The following is a 22,902-nucleotide window of genomic DNA, read 5'->3' as shown; positions in this document are numbered from 1 at the left end:
GTTTCCTCTGTTGCCCACCAAGAGGTGTTCACAACACACAGCTGTAGGCAGCTCTATTCTACTTTTCAGCCGCTGAACATCTCAAAGGAGTGAGAGGCAGTACGATGCTGTTAACAAGCTGAGGAGTGGTTTCTAGCACTGCCTAGCAAATAATCACCTGCTGGTTTACTTGCCTTGCAAAGTAAATTAAGCATCTGCCATGCTCCTGCCCTCCATCCTGCACTGTTTTGCCTCTCACTCCGCTCTGCTAGACTCTTCCCCTGGAACTGGGGGAACGGCTCAGCACAGCCTTGGTCGTGATCTACCTGTCGGCTTCCCGCGATTGATAGGTAGATTGTGATCGACGGGTTGCCAACCCCAGATATAAAGGGTCCTAGTGTTCGGGTAAGAGTCCTGTTAATCTCTGGTAGCGGTTCACGTTGGTATTGCAAGCATCCAGACTCCCAAGATTCTTCTTATCTTTACATGGATTTTGATTAGGACTATAATTCAGATTTTTCATTTTACGTTTGCTAAATTATTACACAATATTTGGTTGTATGTGTAGCACTACTACCAAGGGAGCTGCTGAGTGTGGGTCCCCCTGGGTTACTGCTAGCAACAACAGTACCTTTAAGCATGTTTTTCAAGTGTGAGCACCTCAGATAAGAACCAGTCCAGTTTCTTTGTTTTTTTAGGGTTTATTTGAGAACTTGGATGGGAGAAGGGAGAAGTGGGATACTCCAACAACTGAACAATTAGGCAGGGACACTGAAAAATGCTGCTTGACACTGATTAGCTCTTCACTGACGCTGGTTAACACTGACTGATGCTGGTTAATGCTGACTGATGCTGACCTCGGCTAGGCCAGTTACTAGAACTTCACCTCTGACTGTGGAAAAGTCCATTTGAGCTCCCCAAAGTAATCCTTCCTGAGGTAGCTGACTTTAAGGCAAACTGTATTACTGAACACTTCAGGGCCCTTTCTAGCGCCCCCTTTACTCCCCAAACTTCAGGGCTTTACTACTTAGCACCCCCTTTACTGTACTCTCCTGGTTAGCTGGCTCCTGGATCCCCTTTGTCCTCTCTGGAGTGGTCCCCTCTCTTAGGCAGACCCCTGGGCAGATCTTGAGTAATCACGACACTGTTTTTCCTGAAGATCTCTGCCCAGCAGATCTACTTGGTCAGCAACTCTGGATTCCCTGCAGCCCAGCTCAACCTCCAATCCCTAGGCCGACTGCCTGGACCACCTTCTCACTTTTACAGGAGGAGAGACAGCAGTCACCTCCTCCTGGGACTGATGCTCCCACCAAAAGACACCCTGTCACATGCTCCCTTCCAATTTATGTGGAATCCCAGGATGCATTGCAGGAATACCCTCCCACTGGAACTGATATAAACTAGAGTGTGCCACTGGCTAGGTTTCCTCCACTGTCCAATGAGCTCCCTCATTGGCTGCAGTGGGGACACTCCCTCAGACCCAGTGAATCACACTTGGAAACATGTAACAGGCTAAACTAATAGATCAGGCCCTCCTGATAAGCAGAGAGGGCCACAAATATGCTTTTCCGAGCACCTATCTTGGAGGGTGCTACACATGTTTTATAATAAGCGCTGTAATGTATATTTATATATCTGTATGTAATTTATCCAACTGTTTTTGCCAGCTGTTGATATTGGTTCTGCCAGTGCGATTTCTGTTTTGATATAATTACATGAATCATCTCTTTCTAAAGATGGCTGTGGCTAGAAATGCTAGAAAGGTGTTTTATGAAGTGATTTCTAAACAAAAAAATGTATTGAGACATGGATGCATGGGTAATTTTGCTTTGAATTAAAGTGGTTATAAATAGTCAAGGCTTTTCACCTTAATGCATTTTATGACATGAAAGGGTCTGGAGAAGCCGTAAAGAATGTTATACTGCCTGTTCAGCAAGATCAGTTTGGTTGTGGGTCAGTGATGGTCTGGGAAGGCATATTAATGGAGGAACACACAGACCTCGGCAGTCAGGGTGCTATTGTCTAGCCTGTAATTAGGTATCGGGAGGAAATCCTTGGACCCATTGTCAGACCCTACGCTGGTGCAGTGGGTCCTGGGAGGATGAAGGAATTGATATTATTGAATGGCCCCCACGCTCGCCTTACCTAAATCCAATAGAACACCTCTGGGACATTATGTTTTGTTCCATCTGATGCCGCCAGGTTGCACCACAGTCTTTTCGGGAGCTCAGTGATGCCCTGATCCAGATCTGGGAGGATATACCCCAGGACACTGTCCGTCGTATCATTGGAAGCATGCCTCGGTGTTGTCAGGCATGCATACAAGCACATGGGGGCAGTGGCGTACCTAGAGCATTTGGCACCCAGAGCGAATCCTATATCTGGCACCCCCCCCCCCCACCTTAAAATGTAAAAACGCCCACAAAAATGTTGTATTGTTTTCAAGAATATTTATTGCACAAAATTCACAGCCCCCCATCACAGTGCCCCTTGCAGTCTTCCCCCCGTCTCTCTAATCACAGTTCCCCCTTCTGCACTTTCTGCCTCCCGTGCACAGTCCTACCTTTGGCATTAACAGATAGCTAATACTATTAGCAATGTGTTTAAGTATGAGTAAGAGATAGGAGACATGCTAAAGGAGATGGTCAGAGACTGCGGACATAGTACAGGAGATAGTCAGAGACTGCGGACATAGTACAGGAGATGGTCAGAGACTGCGGACATAGTACAGGAGATGGTCAGAGACTACGGACCTGATACAAGAAATGGTCAGAGACTGGAGACATGATACAAGAGATGGTCAGAGACTACGGATGTGATACAAGAGATGGTCAGAGACTGAGGACATACAAGAGATGGTCAGAGACTGAGGACATGATACAGTAGATGGTCAGAGACTGCAGACGTGATACAAGAGATGGTCAGAGACTGTAGCCGTGATACAAGAGATGGTCAGAGACTGCAGACATGATACAGGAGGTGGTCAGAGACTGCAGACATGATACAAGAGATGATCAGAGACTGCAGACATGATACAAGAGATGGTCAGAGACTGCAGTCATGATACAAGAGATGGTCAGAGACTGCAGACATAGTACAGGAGATGGTCAGAGACTGCAGACATAGTACAGGAGATGGTCAGAGACTGCAGATGTGATACAGTAGATGGTCAGAGACTGCAGACGTGATATAAGAGATGGTCAGAGACTGCAGACATAGTACAGGAGATGGTCAGAGACTGCAGACATAGTACAGGAGATGGTCAGAGACTGCAGACATGATACAAGAGATGGTCAGAGACTGCAGACATGATACAAGAGATGGTCAGAGACTGCAGACATAGTACAGGAGATGGTCAGAGACTGCAGACATGATACAGGAGATGGTCAGAGACTGCAGACATAGTACAGGAGATGGTCAGAGACTGCAAACATGATACAAGGGATGGTCAGAGACTGCAGATGTGATACAAGAGAAGGTCAGAGACTGCAGACATGATAGAAGATAAAAGAACACTAGGGGGGCCGGAGAGCACAGGGAAAGCAGAGAGCACTGGAGGAGCTGAAGGGCAAGGGGGGTAACTGGAGAGAATTAAGGGGGGGTTGGAAAATGCAGGGTGTAGAGAGCACGTTAGGGCTGGCAGGGAAAACCAGGGGGATGGAGAGCATGGGGGTAGGAGGGGGAACTGGAGAGCACTGGGGGGAACTGGAAATCACTGAGGGGGGGGGAGCCAGGGAGCACAGGGGGGTGGAGAGCACTGGGGGAGCCAGAGAGCATAGGGGGAGATGAAAAGCACTGTGGGGAGCTGAAGAGCACCGGGGGGGAGCTAAAGAGCACCGGGGGGTAGAGAGCACTGGGGGGAGTTAAAGAGCAAGGGGGGAGCTAAAGAGCACGGGGGGTTAATAGCACTGGGGGGGTTAAGAGCACTGGGGGGGGGGTTAAGAGCAGTGGGGGGGTTAAGAGCAGTGAGGGGGGGGTTAAGAGCCCTGGGGGGTTAAGAGTGGGGGGTTAAGAGTGGGGGGTTAAGAAAAGTGTGGGGGTTAAGAGAAGTGTGGGGGTTAAGAGCAATGGGGGGGCTAAGATCACTGGGGGGGTTAAGAGCACTGGGGGGGTTGGAGAGAACTGGGGGGCCAGTAAAATAAGTTGTATAGGAGGGGGATGGGGCAGCTGCATATAGATGAATTGATATATACATATTTCTCCTGCTGCTGCTGGATGCCTGCAGGAGGGAGAGGAGGAGATTCATCCAGCGGCAGCAGGGGAAATATGGAAATATCAATTCATCTATATGCAGCCGCCCCATCCCCGTCCTATCCAGCACACACACGAGGCTGCACAGCAGGCACTTACCTTCTCTGCAGGAGGACATGTCAGCACATGTCTTGGAAATTGGAGGAGAGGAAGGCTATTCTCCCAGCACAGCCAGAAAACTGACCTCACTGGGATGAATGTGCTCCCATACCTAGTTTTGTCAGTTTGAAATAGGAAAGTAGGGGGACTGGCAGGATCACCAGGTAATTCCCATGAAGGCAGAAATATAAAGAGAACAGGATAGTTTTAATACAAGACACACATCAGGAATATGAAATGTTGGGGTAACAAATACTTTAGCTTCTGCTTTAACATGGTTTCTGGTGGTTTTGAAGGGTGCAGTGGACTTTAATGACTTATGAGTATTACAGATGCACATTTCAATCTACTCTGGACTTGTTCTTGTGCCATTATAGCTCCTTATTAGCCTCATTATTTCACTTTTTTTTTTTTGCAGAAAGAAAAAACACAGAAAGTGAAAACAAGTAAAATAAAAACATTTAAATAGACAGCACACGAATAAAGAGAATTTGAATCTCACAAAAATAGGTAGAAAAAATAAAATATAAAGATCACAAAATTAAATAAACTAAACTACTGAAAGTTTCTGCTTTAGCAAAATGTCATGGATAGCAAATTCAGTATTTTACGGATCTGTTTCTGTCTGTGTTAGTAGGTTAGTAGTTATTAGTACTATTTCTGTGTGTGTGTCAGTATGATACCAATTACGTCTCTGGAGACGTGGTAGAGTCAGAGAGTTTCTGCATTCTGCTGGTAAACTTCTACAAAAGCTGTAATTTTTTTAAGATAAGTTTTTCCAAAATCACTCTGCTCTTTTCTTATTAAAAATAACCTTTTAAACACATATATCATAAAATGTCAATAGCGTTGCACTGATAGCGCTATGAGTATCGGTGCCAATAATAAGCATTTGCAAGAGTACTTGTACTCATGCAAATGCTCCAATACCCAAACCTGATACATTCAGACTCTGTTCACGTATGTGCGGGCCGGATTGCGGTTTCATTCAGCAGTTCAGGGGCAATTCCAGTGGGAATTTTTGCGTATGAGATTAGAAATCACATCTGCACTGGACTGAAATTGCACAGGACTCTTTTTCAAATCGCATTGCGGCCATCCCACACATATGTGAGCAGGCTTTAAAAACTCACTGAAACCCACATGAAAACTGATGTAAACCTGATGTTCAGCTTCCAGTTTTTTTTTTGTTTTATTTTGGTCAATGCTTAATTGAACAAGCTGAAGTTAGAAGCTGATTGGCTACCATGCACAGCTGCACCAGATTTTGCACTCTCCAGCTTTAGTAAATCAGCCCCTAAATGTCAATATTGTATAGTCAATCCAGACAACTCACATAGCCAGCTGGTGCTTTCCCTTTCAATTGAACTTCCTAGTTCCCCAGTCCAAGTAAATCTTTTATAATGTGTGATTACAGCATTTTATTGTCACCATCCATATAGTAGATTGTACACAGGAATATATGGAAAAGCAGTACAGAGGTGGTAGGAGATCATAAACCATGACCTAGGGTGCCACGATCACAGCTCACTTGCAAATTTTGGTGCCCATTTGTCATTTTAGGCTTACAGAGCCTAATGCCAGAAAAACATCTGCCTTACCCTACCTTGGCAATTTAGATTTATTCAGTGCCGGTAGCTCTCCTGGAGAGCCTCTGAGTTCAGAGCCCAGCCTTGTCCCCCAGAGTAGTTCCTGGAAAGTCTCTGAGCTCAGAGCCAAGTCTTGTCCCCCAGAGTAGTTCCTGGAAAGTCTCTAAGCTCAGAGCCCAGCCTTGTCCCCCAGAGTAGTTCCTGGAAAGTCTCTGAGCTCAGAGCCCAGCCTTGTCCCCCAGAGTAGTTCCTGAAAGTCTCTAAGCTCAGAGCCCAGCCTTGTCCCCCAGAGTAGTTCCTGGAAAGTCTCTGAGCTCAGAGCCCAGCCTTGTCCCCCAGAGTAGTTCCTGGAAAGTCTCTGAGCTCAGAGCCAAGTCTTGTCCCCCAGAGTAGTTCCTGGAAAGCCTCTGAGCTAAGAGCCCATCCTTGTCCCCCAGAGTTGACCTGTGATATCAATCCCTGCACTGTAGGATAATATTTCCAAGTGTGTGTGTCCTAGAGATGCTGTGTAGTTGCTGCAGTCCGTAAAAGTGAACTGCTTCTTGTATTACTGTATGGACTGAGGTGTGCTGAAACAATCGCAGAGCTGTCAGCAGACCTCTGGGAGTAGGAAGCACGTATTAACACAGATAAAAAAAGTATGGCAAGGCATACATTGTCATGTCTGTTATTGTAGACAGACATCAGCTTCTCTGGCGTCAGCTTTAAATGTGTGGCCATGTATGGGCAATCAATTAATAACATATTCTAAATAAAACACAAATGAACTTTGAAAAAAGCCATTGCTGACTTCCACAGCTGTAGGCACTATAAAGTAATAGCCACAAGAGAAGCACTGGAGTCGTTCTCTTCTCCTTTTCTTATCTCTTTCTCATTGTTTTCTTTGAGTCCTGCCAGCCTTGACTTCACGTCTATTAGCCTTCTTTCTCCTTATTTAAAGAGGTTGTAAACCCATGAAACTTTTTTTTTTTTGCTGCAACCTGAAAGAGAAACCCATAATGAGCTAGTATGCATCGCATACTAGCTCATTATGAAATACTTACCTAAGAACGAGCCCCGCCGTGCTGCCCGCTCACCTGTATGGGATACGGGATTGCGGCATCCGGCCATCTGATTGGCCGGAGCCGCGGTGACGTCACTCGCGCGCAAACACACGCGGGAGCCGACGGTCACGGCACGGGGCTCTGAAGAAACGGCACCAGGGGCCGTTCCTTCAGAGCGCATGCACCAGTGACATCACTGGCTGCATGTAAGGTAAATATCTCCTAAACGGTGCATGTTTAGGAGATATTTACAGTACCTATAGGTAAGCCTTAATATAGGCTTACCTATAGGTAAAAGTGTCAGAGGAGGGTTTACTTCCTCTTTAAGTTATTGATGTTTATATCTGGGGACCCTGAATCCCTTCTGTGGGACCGTTACAATGCCTGGTAATGAGTAAAACTTCGTTAACCATGTTCACTGGATATGAGCTTTCCAACCTGGTGGGCCTACTTCCAGTGATTATGTTTTGGGGTGGTCTCGACCTCAAAGTCTTGGGTTTTTTTGTCCAATATTATGATTGGGTCTCAGCATTCTGTATTTCCACCTGTCTTCCAGTGTACCTGCTACATTAGAGCTTAGAAGGGTGCCAGGCTGCCAAGTCACTGTTGAGAATAATGAAAAGTATTAGCTGAGCTGCTAAAAGTAATGAATGTGCTTCTGTTGTAGACTTTGAGAAGTAATTGCTCCACGCTACCCGCAGCAACAGAGGTCAGTGAATGCTTGTTTTAAAGCCTATTTACTTCTTGATAAGGGTATGCAAATATTTGAATGTCCACAATATGGACATTAATTACCTTTTAATGCTATGGTAAATGAAATCTTCTGGAATAGAAATAAGGGAGCTACAATTACAGTTTTTCTTTTTCAGTTGTTTTTATTAATATTTTGAACAGAATAAAAGTAAAACGAGCACTGTGCAGAGCAGCAAACAATCCTTGCATGCGCTGTTTAGACAATAAGAAATTGTGCATAAGTGGGGGGAAACAGAGTGACAGAAAATATTGGCAATTGGGTTAGGTCTTCTCTAAGATCACAGGTGAACATCTGTCCACCAACGGAAGTGAACAGGATTAACATGTTTTGTGTTATAACATGGATATAGAACAACAAGAACATTATAAACACAGAGAGGTGGTCGTCCATACAATCATCCCTTGAATCATAATATGGGACAAAAAAACCCAAGACTTTGAGGTCGAGACCATCCCAAAACATAATCACTGGAAGTAGGCCCACCAGGTTGGAAAGCCCACATCCAGTGAACATAGTTCACAAAGTTCTACTCATTAACAAGCATTGTAACGTTCCCACAGAAGGGACTCCGGGCCCCCAGAAGTAAACATTGATAACTTAAATAAAGGAGAAAGAAAGCTAATAGAGCGTGAAGTCAAGGCTGGCGCAAGTCAAAGAAAACAATGAGAAAGGGATAAGAAAAGGAGAAGAGAAGTGGAAAGGAGTTGGATCCGTCCAGATATCCTGCATCAACTTATTCATGCGATTAAATGAATTAATCTGGGACCTGCATGTAGGCAAGCCAAAGGGTGCGGAAAAGTGGAACTTCACTCTCCCAATCAATATTGAATATTTGTAATCCTCATGCTGCTAGCGTTAGTAAATAGATACAAATTACATCATATTTACTTGTTTTAAACTTTTTTTTTTTACATTTGTTCAGTTAATTTCTGGTTTCATGCCTAGTCAAATGATGTCATACATCCAAGGAGTCTTCAGGACGGGGGTAGGAGAGGAGGGGTTTTCACAGCTCAGCACACTCACCTTCATGCATAGCTAAGAGCAGGAAGTAAATGCTACATGAATCATTTGCCCTTACTCAAGATGGCCACACCCAGAAATGCTAGGGGGTGTATTTCAAAGTGATTTCTCACCAAACTAAAGCATGGAGATAGTGTTTTTGGTTTGTGGTGCTTAGATGCAGTGAAGATCTGCTTTAAACATACAGTATATAGCAGTCATTTTTTATTCTCCCTTTACTACAGGGTGATTCACTGACTATAGCAATGTTATGTGTTTGTAGCTCACTAAGTAGTGATTAAATTATAATGATGAGTTCTGGCTTCTCCACCTTAAGAAACAAATCAGCAATGAAAAACTCCATATTTAAGGCTGAACAAAAATAAATTACACAAATAGGTGCAACTCTGCAATCATTAATGCATTATTAAATGTATTTTGTTTAACTTCTGAGATGAGCAATTTGCTGATTGGTGGAGAGCGCAAAGTAACAGAGTTAAAATAAAGCTACAGCAAAAAAGGTTGGGTCCCCTTTCCCGCTAGATAGGGCCATACTGTGGAGCAGAGTTGTGTCAATCTCAGAACCGGAGTCACAGAAATACAAATCCTTGTCAGGTAAAACAGGTCTGATATATGTATTTAATTTGAATAATTAGCTGATTACGTGAAGTTCAAGCCTAAGACTACGGTTAGGCCTAGTTTTATGGTGCAGTTTGGGATGTGGTTGGGTTAGGACTACTGGTAATGGTAGTGTATGGAAACTGCCTTGACACAAAATTAACACTGCTTGACATTTCCATTTCTTTTTTACTTTAATAAGGCATGAAATCAAACATCATGTCAAAATTTATTCGGATATAATTAGGAGTTTGAAAGATATTAACACATGAATAGACAGTGTGCAAACCATAGAAATTAGTCCTGGCATTAAAGGGAAATGATAGTGTATGTTCAATCAGTATACCTTCTGAGCTACTTTAACATCTAATTCAACTAAATGTTTATTGTAAAACACATTTTAAATGCTATTTATTACAGTTTTTCCCTGTAACTAAGGTAAAAAATTGTGGCAATTCCTGATTTTTTTTAATACAAGTAATAGTAACTTATCTAGGTAGTTCAAGGCCATGCTTCTAACCAAATGCATGATCTAGCAAGAGGAGTGAAGGATTACTAGGTATAAAATCAAGGTTGAGAAAGAAAACAGTAGCTATAGGTGATCTAAAAGCCTGTAGGCACAGACAATCTGGTGCATTAAAGCTATCCATAAATGCCTGGGACTAACAAGAGAAAATCAATTGATTCCTCTAGCATGCTAAAAATATTGTATTCCAGCAGCCATGACTGTTTGAATGCCTGAACAGTGTTTGTATCTCATTAAATGGAATCACTATTAAACTGACAATTTTTACAATCCAGCACAGTGGTATTAAGAGGTGCCCACAGCTCAAATTTCTGCCGATTTAGCAGGAATCACAGTTGAGTAACAATTGATTTGGAGGTACCAGGGATAGGGCAGAAGGCAGTTTTAAACAATTCAGCATCCACATGTGCATTCCCCTTTTGAACCAGAACAATGTTTACATTTTGGTTATGGGCCGCTTGGTTTTGCAGTAGCTTTGTCATTACATAAGATAACAAAATAATGCATATTTTTGTTTTTATGACAATCAGGATTTTCTGTAGACAATTTTGTCTTGCCAAAATTATTTTATTTTATATGCAATCTATAGACAAAATATGTGCTTGCAGCTTTTGTTTATACTTAAACAGGAGCATTGACAGCAGTTCCTGTATAAATGAAACCTACAAACACTGGTGCACCTCCTATCGTGGAGCCTGCAAGCACCAGCCTACCATGCCTAATGCCTAATGCAAAATCTTGCCCCCGTCAAAACAGGAAAAGTATAACAATCTTAGCTATGAATGGTCTAGATAAGATGTGTTTTAACCTTCCTAGCGGTATTCCCGAGTGTGACTCGGGGTTAGATTTTAGTGCCAAAAGCGGTAACCCCGAGTCACACTCGGGGTAGTGCTAAGAAGATCGCTGGATGCTGGAGGAGGTTTTACTTACCTTTTCTCCAGGATCCAGCGAAGACTGCGGGCGGTGTGCGGCGGCGGAGCTCTCTCCCGATCGTCTGCCAGCCCCGGCTTCCGTCTCCGGCGACGTGACGTCCGCCGGGGGGTGGAACCGGCGGCAAATTCGAATGTAAAATGCACCAAACACACTGATATCGTTCAAAATAAAATAAAATCACATTACATTACCCCCCAGTGCCCTTTCCTGCAGTTTTACTGTACTTTTTATGTAAATATATGTATATATATATATATATATATATATATATATACATATATATACAGTATATATATATATATACGTATATATATATACACATATACATTATATATATATATATATATATATATATATATACACACACACACACACATATTATATATATATATATATATATATATATATATATACACGTATATATATATATACACATAATTCTTGTGAATGAGCAGCCCAAACCAACTGTATACATTATATATATATATACGTATATATATACGTATATATATATATATATATATATATATATATATATATATATATATATATATATATATATATATATATTATATATATATATATAATATATGTATACATACATATATATATATATATATATATATATATATATATATATATATATATATATATATATATATATATATATATATAATATGTATAATAAATGTATACAGTTGGTTTGGGCTGCTCATTCACAAGAATTACATGCTTTCAGCACCTAAAATAATGGTACCGCTTTCAGCACCTAAAATACAAAAGAATCATACCGCCAGGGAGGTTAAAGTGAACCTAGGCTTAGGCAACATTATCCTTAACCACTTAAGGCCCGGAAGATTTTACCCCCTTCCTGACCAGGGCCTACTTTGCGATTAGGCACTGCGTGACTTTAATGGACAATTGCGCGGTCGTGCGGCGCTGTACCTAAACGAATTTGACGTCCTTTTTTTCCCACAAACAGAGCTTTCTTTTGGTGGTATTTGATCACCTGTGCGATTTTTTGATCATGCGCTATAAACAAAAAAAGAGCGTCAATTTTGCAAAAATAACAATATTTTTCACATTTTTTTATATGAAATTCCCCAAAAAAAATGTAAAAATCAAAATTTTTTAACATCTTATGCCAATTTGTTTTATGCTACCTATGTTTGGTAAAAAAAATCGCAAAAAGCGTATTTTGATTGGTTTGCGCAAAAGTTATTGCGTTTACTAACAAAGGGAAATATTTTTGTCATTTTTGTTGTTTTTTTTTTTTTTAACGAGTAATGGCGGCGATCTGCGACTTTTTTTGCGGGACTGCGACATTGCGGCGGACAGATCGGACCCTTGACTGACATTTTTGACACTTTTGGGGTTACCAGTGACATTACTGCAGTAATCAGTGCTATACATATGCACTGTTACTGTAAAAATGACACTGGCAGTGAAGGAGTTAACTCTATTGGAGCGGGAGGGGTTAAGTATGTCCCTAGGAGCGTGTTTCTAACTGTGATTGGCTGTGGCTACTAGTGTAAGAACAGAGATCAACGGTCCTACATAGTAGAACCGTGTGATCTCCATTCTTACACAGGGAAGAATGACAGGCGGCTTTGTTTACATTAGCCGCCTGCCTTTCTTCCGGTGTAACGGTCCATGACCGCGCGGGAGCGTGCCTCCGGCGGCGCGCGCTCGCTCCCTAGAGCCTCACAGGCTAGCGACGTAGTCCTATGTCGCTTTGCCTGTGAGGGGCTGACCGCCGCAGTAAATAGTCGTGCGGCGGTCGGCAAGCGGTTAAAACAGTTTGAAACAGTGGGTTGTAAACGGCACTCACTTTGGACAACCTGCAACTGTTTTCACTTCAACAGAGCTATGTGGTTGAGAAGCAGCTAGCATATTAACCAATTCAAGATGGGACTGTTTCACCCCCCACCAGTCCAGGCCATTTTCACTTTTCAGAGCTGTCATACTTTGAATGACATTTACTTCGGCATGCGACACTGTAACCAAACAAACTTTTTATCATTTTTTAAAACATGATACAGATAACCCTTTCTTTTAGTGGTATTTAATCACCACTGGGTGTTTTTTTTTTTTGCTATATAAAAGAAGAAAAAAAAACATTTTTTTTAGTTTTTGTTATAAAATGTTGCAAATAAATAATGTTTCTTCATAAATGTAAGCCAAAATGTAATCTGTTACATTTCTTTGAAAAAAAAATCCAAATCAGTTTTTATTATTTAGTCTTTGTGAATGGTATAGAGCCTACAAACTATGGTATACTGTATATAATTATAGTATTGTAAAAACGAATCAAGCCTGATGTACTAATGGCCTATATCAATACCCCCCTAATGACCCCATTTTGGAAAATACATAGGCCAAGGCATTTAGTAAGAGGCATGGTGAGTTTTTTGAAGTTGTATTTTTTTTCCCCACAATTTTCTTGTAAATGATCATAGTTAATACAATAGTTTTTTTTTTTTTCACAAAATTGTTATTTTAACACGTTTTTTTTTGTATAAATACACCTCAAAACCCATTCCCAAAATTCAAGGAGTACCTTCAGGAGTTCCAGGGCATAAATTTTGTATCTGATTTCCTGACTACCTATGACATTTTTTGAGTCCCTGGAGCAACATCCTGTCCTGTGGGAACACTAACAAAATAACCACATTTTATAAAGCAAGCACCCACAATGTATTTTCTAAGAGGCATAATGAAAATTTATTTTTATTTTTTTTTTGCCACAAGTTTATGGAAAATGTGGAAAGAAAATGAAAATGTATTTTTTACACAAAGTTGTAATTTTATAGGATATTTCTAACACACAGCATAGGCATACATATAATTACACCTCAAACAGGCCAAGGTCAGTTCAGGAAGCTGGCAGAGGCATGGTCAGTATGCAGGCAAATGGTGGGTCCAGGCAGCAAGCAGAAACACAGTTGAGAAAACAGGCAAGTGGTCGGTACGTATGACATCAGATACAGTAAAATGGCAGGTAGTTGGACACATGAGAAATATCTTCACCATACCTTTACTAAGATTGTGGTGAGGTATGGTAGATAAGGAAGCAGTGTCCTAAACAGAGGCCAGTCTGGGAGGGACATTGGGGACAACAGTATCTGGTATCACGCTGTATTCTATTATTGGTGCACACATGATATTTTTGGGGGGCGAGGGTTGGCCTGTTTGGGCAGGAGGGATAATATTGAGAAAGTGTCTTTCATGCAGCCTACTCACTGCATCAAAAAAAAAAGGTGCTCAGATGCTGGGCCTGATAAATCAGGGCTGTTACAAGCCCTCTTGTTCAATTAAGTGACCACTGAGCTGTCGCTGGTCCTCTCCTCTTCATACTTTAGAAAGGAGCCATGCCTTTATGTGGACTTATAACAGATGATGTAGGACTTTTACAGGGCCAATTGGAACAGGTATATGGACACTATTTCATACCAATAGATTGATCTTCTGGTGGCTAGGTAGGGCTGTAACAATTGGCCATTATAATCCGCACCTCCCATGAACTGATTGTATGTGGGGGTATGGCTTGTCGTATATTCAATTAGGTTTTTAGACTGCACCTTGCCTTCCTTGGATTTCTACTGATGGGTCTTTGTGGATGGAGGAAAGGACATGCACATTTATCCTTCCATTTAGGGACCAACATTTCGTTATAATGTCCAGTTTTTGTGGAAAGCGCTTGTGGTTCCGCCACACTCCACCACAGGCTAAAGTTTGCTGTAGATCAAAGCTTGTGGAAAAAGGGGAGGCTAGTGTATAAATTGTCCACGTAGAGGTGGTATACTGTATCTGTTGGTAAAGAGGTGATACAAGATCCTGCACATAAGCTGAGCATACATGGGGCTACAGCTTGCTGTCTTTTGCTTCATAAACCCTGTGGCCCTCTCACAAAGTTTGTATAACTTTATCCTGTATCTGGCCTGCTTACTAGGGATATACTGTTTAATGTCCAACCTATTGGTAACTCATTTACACAGATATTTTTGTCGGGAATATGCATTTTAGACATTTTTTTTTAGAATAAAAATTGATGAGTGGCCTAATTGTGTACAGCTTTTCATATACAGGATGATTTCAGGAGGGGCACAGGGAAATATCAATGAAGTGTAGAAACCTTGCCCCAAACTGCATATCTACTGGGTTGGAGTGCTGGACACCATTAACAAGGTGTTTATGATTTCTATACCATTGGAGCCAAAGCCATATCTCTTGGGTATATTGGATGACTTACAAATGCTGGCTCCTATTTGTGAGGCAGTCGCTAGGGCCCTTTTACAGGCTCGTAGGGTGCTGCTTTGGTACTGGAACTCCCCTGAACCCCCCCCCATATAAGGAATGGTTACAATGTATGGGTGAAACTCTTAGACTAGAGAAATTAATTTATCAACATAGGGGGTGTCCTCATAAATTTGGGGTCCCTGGCTGGATACACCTGGCTTAAGCCCCCTCGAACTGGTAATGGACCGACTACTAAAAGGATGAGTCTGTCTTTTGTGACCCGGGTACGCGGGCTTTAATTCCTAAAGGACAATGGCTGGAGATGCATATATTCCGGCACACCTGGATTGAGGTGGTTACGGGGCTAGATACTTGATTGACTAGATTGATATGCCAGACTATTTTTCTTGATAAAAAAATGTATTCAAGCCTATACGATGTGCTTTTATACTTTCGATATGCCTATGTAGAGATGTCTTGAAATTACCTTATCTGTGCTGTCTCTTTGTTAAATGTTTTACTTTTTCAATAAAACTTCTTTTGATTTAAAAAAGAAGTGTAGAAACCTTGTGATCATTGCATAGTGTATTTTTTTTTTTTAAATGAAAATAGGAAGTGGATGGGGTGCTGTTTTACAAAGGTAAGTTGTTATTATGTTGTAAAAGACTTATTAGTGCTGAAGTGAATCCGTTTATGAGCTGACTATGAAGAGGTAGAGGAGGAATGGGTGTTTTCCAAGATAACGGACTCTGTATTGGCCCCAAAGAGTCCGTATTTGTATTAGGGATACACCAAATTGTGGGACTTTAAAGGTGAAGTTCACTTGGCATACATAGATAAATAAGAATACAAACAATGAATAAAATACAAAAGGTTTTATTAATACAACAATAATAAAATGAGATCACAAAGTGATACTAAACATTGGTACAGTCATACAACATAGTACAATTGAAGAACCATATCTTGTGGTAACGGGGTCACATGGGTCTGACATGTTTAGCCGCCATTATACGGGCTTCCTCAGGGACCTTTAAGAAATGGTGACCTCCAAAATAGGTTCTAAATGTAAACAACATGTTATAGATCTTTAAATAAGTTCTTTAATTGAATATAGAAGGATTTGTTTATTCGTCGAAAATGTTAAGAATTGCTCACCAATTATTGCATCCGGGGCATAATATGAACATCTGTGCTCAAAAGCATGAACTGTGCCTCCATCCGGGGAGTGTGTTACTCCTGGACAAAATCCAGCTGGATAAGTCCTTCCTAAATGGCAGAGACTGAACCGGAAAATGCTAGACAACAGGTGTTTCCAATAGTAGGGACTATAGTAGTAACTGACTATATTTTTGTGTTTATAGTAATTTCTATAATATTTATAATTTTTATGTTATATATTTTTTAGAGGATACCTTTGCACGTGTACGAAGTATAGTATTTGGTTTTTTTACCAATTGGTAGATATAAGCACTTTTCACTTTCTTTGGTTGCCCAACATTTTAATTGAGGTGTGTTTATAGAGTTATATACAATCATTTATGGGTCTTTTCACAAATATAAATTTTTGTGAACACATGATCAATTAATTGGACTAATTGGATTCACTTCAACACTAATTGTAGAGTCTTTTACAGCATAATAATTTACCTTTGTAAAGCAGCACCACATTCACTTCCTATTTTCTTTTAACTGTGACTCTACCCCGGTAGTTGTTCAACTAGGGGCAGCAGCTTTCTGTATATATGTATTGAAATCGAATTAGATTTAAATAAGGCGGAACCATTTTTTTTTTTTGTGAGTCCCATATTTAGTGTAAGTCCAAAGAAAATTTTTAAATTCTCAACCACAACAGGTTTCCACTAAAATGCACAGGCATACAATGAATTTGGATTATTGATAATGTATTGCTGGGCATGTAGATTGCACTGGTCCACAAACAAATTCTATAAATCACTGGTAATAAAACAAATTAAAAAAAATAAATGGGCATAATATTTTTGGTTACTATCTGAGGGCCTATCTGTGCTATAAATGGGGGATTGTAAATGCTGGTGATTTAGAGGGAAGCCATACAGGATTTGAAAAGACCTCTGGGACATTAGTATGGTCCCTAATCCTTTGTGGCTAATGTGACACCCCACTCAACTTGGCCTATTATCTGAGTGTACTGTTCTGCTTTTGCAGCTACTTTACCAAGATGTACAGCGCCGCTGGTGGTTCCCTTCTGCTCTTCAGATCACCTTATTCTTTTTGTTGGGATCCTTTCCTCCTCTGAACTGGTTACTGAACCACTGCTATCCACAGCTTCATATTCAGAATTTGAGTCTGACGGTGAGAGTTCCCTGCTACTCTCATCTGTCATGTTCAGAATCTGAAAGGCTTCCTTGCTTGTCTACAATTTTTTTTAAATCACGTTCATATTTTGATGCTGCACTGCTGACACTTTGACAGATGTTGATGGTGCACTGAGGATACTGACAGATGTTGATTCCTCACTGGTGACACTGAAATATGTTGATGGTGCACTGGGGAAACTGACAGATTTTAATGATGCACTGGGGAAACTGATAGATTTTAATGGTGCACTGGGGAAACTGACAGATGTTGATGTTGCACTGGGGAAACTATGACAGATGTTAATGGTGCACTGGGGACACTGACAGATTTTGATGGTACACTATGGACACTGACAGCTGTTGCTGATGCACTGGGAAAACTGACAGATGTTGATGGTGCACTGGAGAAACTATGACAGATGTTGATGGTTCACTGGGGACACTATGACAGATGTTTATGCTGCACTAGGGACAGCTACAAATGTTGATGCTACACTGGTGTGGCTGCAATCAGGCTCTGTAGTTGGCTGCACTGTGTGTTCTGACTGTAAAACACATTAACACAGTATCACTTGTAACACACTGATCCTTACTGACAGGCACAGATCAGCTCTCCTTCTCCTCACACACACTCTCTGTGTGCGCAGAAGGAGGGCTGACGGTGCAACATGCGGCTTCTGATTGGATACAGCAATCACATGCTACAGGGTCAATCACAGCGTACCATTACCTCGATCTGTCATGTGCTGTGGGACAAAGCCATCACAGATCACACCGATGCATGCCCCCGAGGCCACACATGAGTGGCTAGGCTGGGAGAACATATGGGTACTTCCTCCTAGGAGAAGGCATGTCCCCTATGCCGTATATCTTCAGTGGCTGAGCAGAACGCTGTTAAAGGAGGTGCAAGCTAGGCAGCTAGACTGCTAGGATTGGACTGTAGCTAGGCTAGGCAGCTCTTCCTTTTCTAGCCCCCACCCCTGAGGATGCCATCAGTGTATTGGATCTAGTGATTAGAGGCAGGAGTGGGCAGTATACACTTCTGATGATATAAAATTCCTGACAGACAGTTGGGAGGCCAGAAGCATTGGAGTGACTAGGCGCTATTACATGCATGGAAGGACTCTGCTGCTTCTAATCAATAATTATATGATGAAGAAATGATTCTTTGGCACACTAAACTGTTCCAATAAATGTTCAATGGCCGTATTATCAGGCTTCCCAGAGAGGAGGCTTGGCCAGCAAATAGACAAAGGTTATTTATCAATGTGAAGTAGGCTGTAAACTACCATACTATATAATAAGGTCTGTCAAAAAGCATTAGGAAATAGGATGAAATTAGACAATGCCTTACTAAAGAAATGTTTTTCACCTTGCAAATTGATGCTACGCTGACTCCCTTCATCCAATAATGCACAGGCAAAAATATTGTTTTTAACATTTTCCTTGTACGAGCTTGGGAACTCTTTGCAATGTGAATTTTCACCACATTTACTGAGCTAAGGAAAAATGCCCACGCAAAGTGAAAAGTGAAAAATCACATTTAAACATGCTCAATTTCTTTAGTAAATCAGGGTCTATGTACCTTATGAACCCATTGGAGTTGATTTACTAAAGGTAAATGGGCTCTTCACTTTGCAGAGGTAGTTGCGCATTGCAAGGGAATTTTCCCCAGGGTTTAGTGAATATAGTGTACTTTTAATTGCAAGGAATACCCAATCTCATGCAAAAAAAAACTAAAAAAAAAAAACAGCACTTTTACTTGCTCATGATGAATGATAGAAGTCAGCAAAGCTTCACTTGAATCACTAAGCTCTGGGGAGAGTTCCCTTGCAAAAAGCAACTTCCCTTCAAGGTGAAGAGTCCATTTGCCTTTAGTAAATCAACCCCATGGAGTCCACATACTTTCCAGCACATGGGAAAAACTTTAGGGAAAAGAGCACTTAAGGGGTATCTAAATCTAAAAGCAAGAATGAATTCTATTACAATCAGTCCTTAGTTGTGGTGGCAGCATTACTCTTTTTTCTCGGTTTCTTCCTTTATTTTCACCTCCTGACCCTGGCAGCTACACAGTTCCTGTCCTAGGATGACAACACCCACTCAATATTCTATGGAGAAGCAGCATGGTCACTCTAGTACAGGAATTGTCTAAGACTACAAAACACTTCCCTTCTCCTAATATCTATACCATAAAGAGTAGGTGTTCTGTTATCTACAGAGGTGAACTAAGAAGGGCTGGTATTACTGCTTGCGATTCAGTGCAGCTGAGTGCACGAATAGATAGGAGCTCACTGGACCTCTGGCAGAACCAACATGGATTTTTCTGCACTGGCGGCATTTACATGTATTAGGCCTCATACACATAAACAATTGTAGGTGCTATATACCTATAGTAAAATTACTGGCACTTTCCGTGCCCAGGAAGTGGCTGCTGGCACACGCACAAGTAAATGGCTGTACATGACCAGAGTAGTGTAAATACTAATGCTCCTGTGCATCAGCATTTACCCGTGCATGTGCAACATATTTCCAGAATGCAAAACATATGTATTCAGGATATACATTGTACACGCAATATGCGGTTAAACACCGATGCACAGAAACATGACATCAGCATTTACATGACTATAACTGCATACAGCCATTCGCTTGTATGGCAGGCTGTACGCACCTGCTGCCGCGCAAGAAAACACCAGAATTTTTTTGCTAGGCATATCAAATGCCTGCAAACATCTGTGTGCATTAGACCTAGATGTACTGAGTATGATTTGCATTGACCTAACATACATTTTAAAACCGAACTCCAGCCTTACCATCCGTAAGTTGCTGAAATGACTTACTCTGATTCAATTGCACACTGTGAGCTTAAGGTCAGATAGAGCTCGCCTCATTTCCTAGTTGGGGGACATCCAGCAATGTCTAGCCCTTTCTGTCCCAGCCTTACTCTCCCTGGTTAGCCCATTTCATTCATTGTATTTCAGTTTGTTTCAATCATGAAGACTCAGCATCACACGTGGACATTACCTAGGTTGTTCTGCATGGAAATGCAGTCTACATCTCTGGGTCATCACTGTGTTTTCTATTTTAGACCCAGTGACATCACTTGGTCTAAAATAAGATATGCAATAAAAATGGAAAGGATTTTTTTTTTTAAATGTCATTAGCATGATAATGAGGGGAAGGAGGGGAGGGAGAAACTAGGAAAGACAGACTAAATTTAAAATCCAATTCTTCTCCCAGTGCAATATTATATACTGTATATAGGATTTGATAATTATTTAATATTGCTCATGGCCCTTCTGGTGTTACCAGTGGCAAGCCCCCAGGCATAAAGCCACTCAGTCATAGCTGACGAGATTTGGAAGTAAAATTAGCAATCAATTCACCAACAAATTTCAGGTCTGCAATAACAAGTGATATGGGCTTGGAACTTCCCAATATCAGCAAACCTTTGCATCTGGAGGATCTGGACCTGATATTTATAGGGCTATCGGGATGTGTCTGACGGTCCTATAATACAGATAGGTTAACCTGCTAGGACTGGTGAATTCCCATTGGACGTTGTTTGATGATCTGCACCAGATTTCATCCTCAAAAGCTCAAAGAGAAGGTCAGGGGCACTAGGAATCTCAGGGTTTCTCAGAATCTTCCCGGGAAGTTAGGGACACCAGGAATCTTGGGGTCACTCAGAACGTCTCAGAAAACCAGGGACACTGAAAATCTTTAGGTTAATCAGAGTCTTTTACGAAAGTCAGGGATACTAGGAATCTTGGGGTTGACCAGAATCTTATCAGAAAGTCAAGGACACAAAGAATTTTTTTAAGAAAATTTAGAAAAAAACATTATGACAAATTATAACTCCTCTGTTAAGAGGCTAATAATTTTTTTTTTTTTTTTTAAGAGGCTAATCATTTTTGTGATATAAGCACTTATTGGCCCATACGGCCAAGCAGGTCACACAAAATGCAACTTCTTATATAATTTCTTAGCCTCCAACCTGCTTCTTGGATAATGAAACATGATTACCTGTTTAGTGAGCTGGGAGATAACCCAGGAGTTCTATTGGAAACTGCAGAATTAAAAAAAAAAACAGTTTCTATTAGCCAGACTTTCTGCCTGTATCTTGTATTTTATTCTGTATTTAAATATTCCTTTTTTCTTTTTTTCCTTTGTAGGGCCCTTCCCTCCATGATGCAATGGGTTCGGACGCAAAAGCCGGGTGAAAGTGGGATCAATATAGTTACAGCAGACTTCGTGGAGCTAGGTGACTTTATCAGCACAGTCATCAAGCTGAACCATCTCTTGGATGAAGAGGACAGCACTACTTGATGATGCAATACACTTTCCGCTATACACACATGAAATGCTGCAGTGTATTTGTCTTTGAAATGTTTTATTGCAAAACACAGAACTCTTCCAATCACATTCTAAGATTCCAAGCTGTTTGGGTCTTGTAGATAGAAAACAATTTGGAATAGTCATTTCAGTCTGTTAAAAGTTTTGAGAAATGAAATGTGGTTATATGCACCACTGAAATAAGAATGGAAAAAATAACTTCAAAGCAAAAGGGCATTTCTTTAATTCCTGTTTGTTTTTTGTTTTTGGTGGAATTTTGTCTTTAAACCAAAGTATACAAAAGATGGTATACGATAGCTACTAGTATGAGTCACAGTTTGATCATATTCGAGTCATGTATACATAAATACATTTTAAAATAGAAACTCTACAATCCTACTTCGTGGATAAAGCAAGTATTTTTGTCCTATATTTTTGTTTTATTTTTAAAGTAATGGTTATGTAAATAATGTTAATATCCAGGCTTGTCATCCATAAATCTTAAAAACTAACCAATTGGATGCTATTTAGCTGTTTTATTAGTAACTTTGTTAAAAGGATGTTCTTCTTTGGTTGACCATCAGGTCTTTTCTGCTGCTTCTGGAAGAGATGATCCCATGCCAAGGAAAACCTGTCATAGGCTAAACTTAGTTTTCAGCTAAGCTACCACTGTCACCTTTGAAAGCGATAACACATCATACATGATTTCATTTCCCTGAGACTAATTAATTGCCCGGTGTTTAAGGACCTCCCCAAGACCGGTGATTATGGTAGCTAATCCAATGTACAAACACTAACTCCTCCAAATCAATCCACTCTTGCCCACCACAACTACTGCAGTACCTAATCCAGCTCCTTACGACTAATTATACAACAATCCATGAAGATAATAGCATATACCAGAAGGATATGCATTTAAATATATTTATTGATGCTTAAACATAGTTACATTAGGAAAACGCAACAATTAAGTTACATGCTCCAGATTTATGTTTGTTGAAGTATCAGTAAATGGTTTTAAATATACTTCCTTCCTTGACTGTGGTAGCTAAGCTGAAATCCACACTTTTTACAGTCATGGTAGTGAAGTAGAAGCAGGTCTCCTCACTGAGTTACTAATGTGTTATTATCTTACTAGACCAGGGGTCTTCAAACTATGGCCCTCCAGTTGTTCAGGAACTACAATTCCCATCATGCC

The 22,902-nt window shown here is 40.9% G+C and overlaps 1 protein-coding gene across 1 annotated transcript in view; it reads left to right on the top strand.

The window, feature by feature from the left end:
• PLCXD3 (phosphatidylinositol specific phospholipase C X domain containing 3) overlaps positions 1-22,101 on the top strand; it is a 190,104-nt gene extending 168,003 nt beyond the window's left edge. Inside the window, exon 3 of the mRNA XM_082261723.1 lies at positions 21,545-22,101. Within this exon, the coding sequence (XP_082117849.1) occupies positions 21,545-21,698 (154 nt within the window). The 3' untranslated portion in view covers positions 21,699-22,101. The remainder of the gene's footprint in view (positions 1-21,544) is intronic.
• Positions 22,102-22,902: the final 801 nt, after the last annotated feature.

The sequence above is a fragment of the Pelophylax lessonae genome (genome assembly GCF_965119305.1).
Source record: "Pelophylax lessonae genome assembly, chromosome: 1".
NCBI lineage: Eukaryota > Metazoa > Chordata > Amphibia > Anura > Ranidae > Pelophylax > Pelophylax lessonae.
The sequence above is the reverse complement of the archived record's forward strand: the minus strand, read 5'-3'. Positions and strand labels throughout refer to the sequence as shown.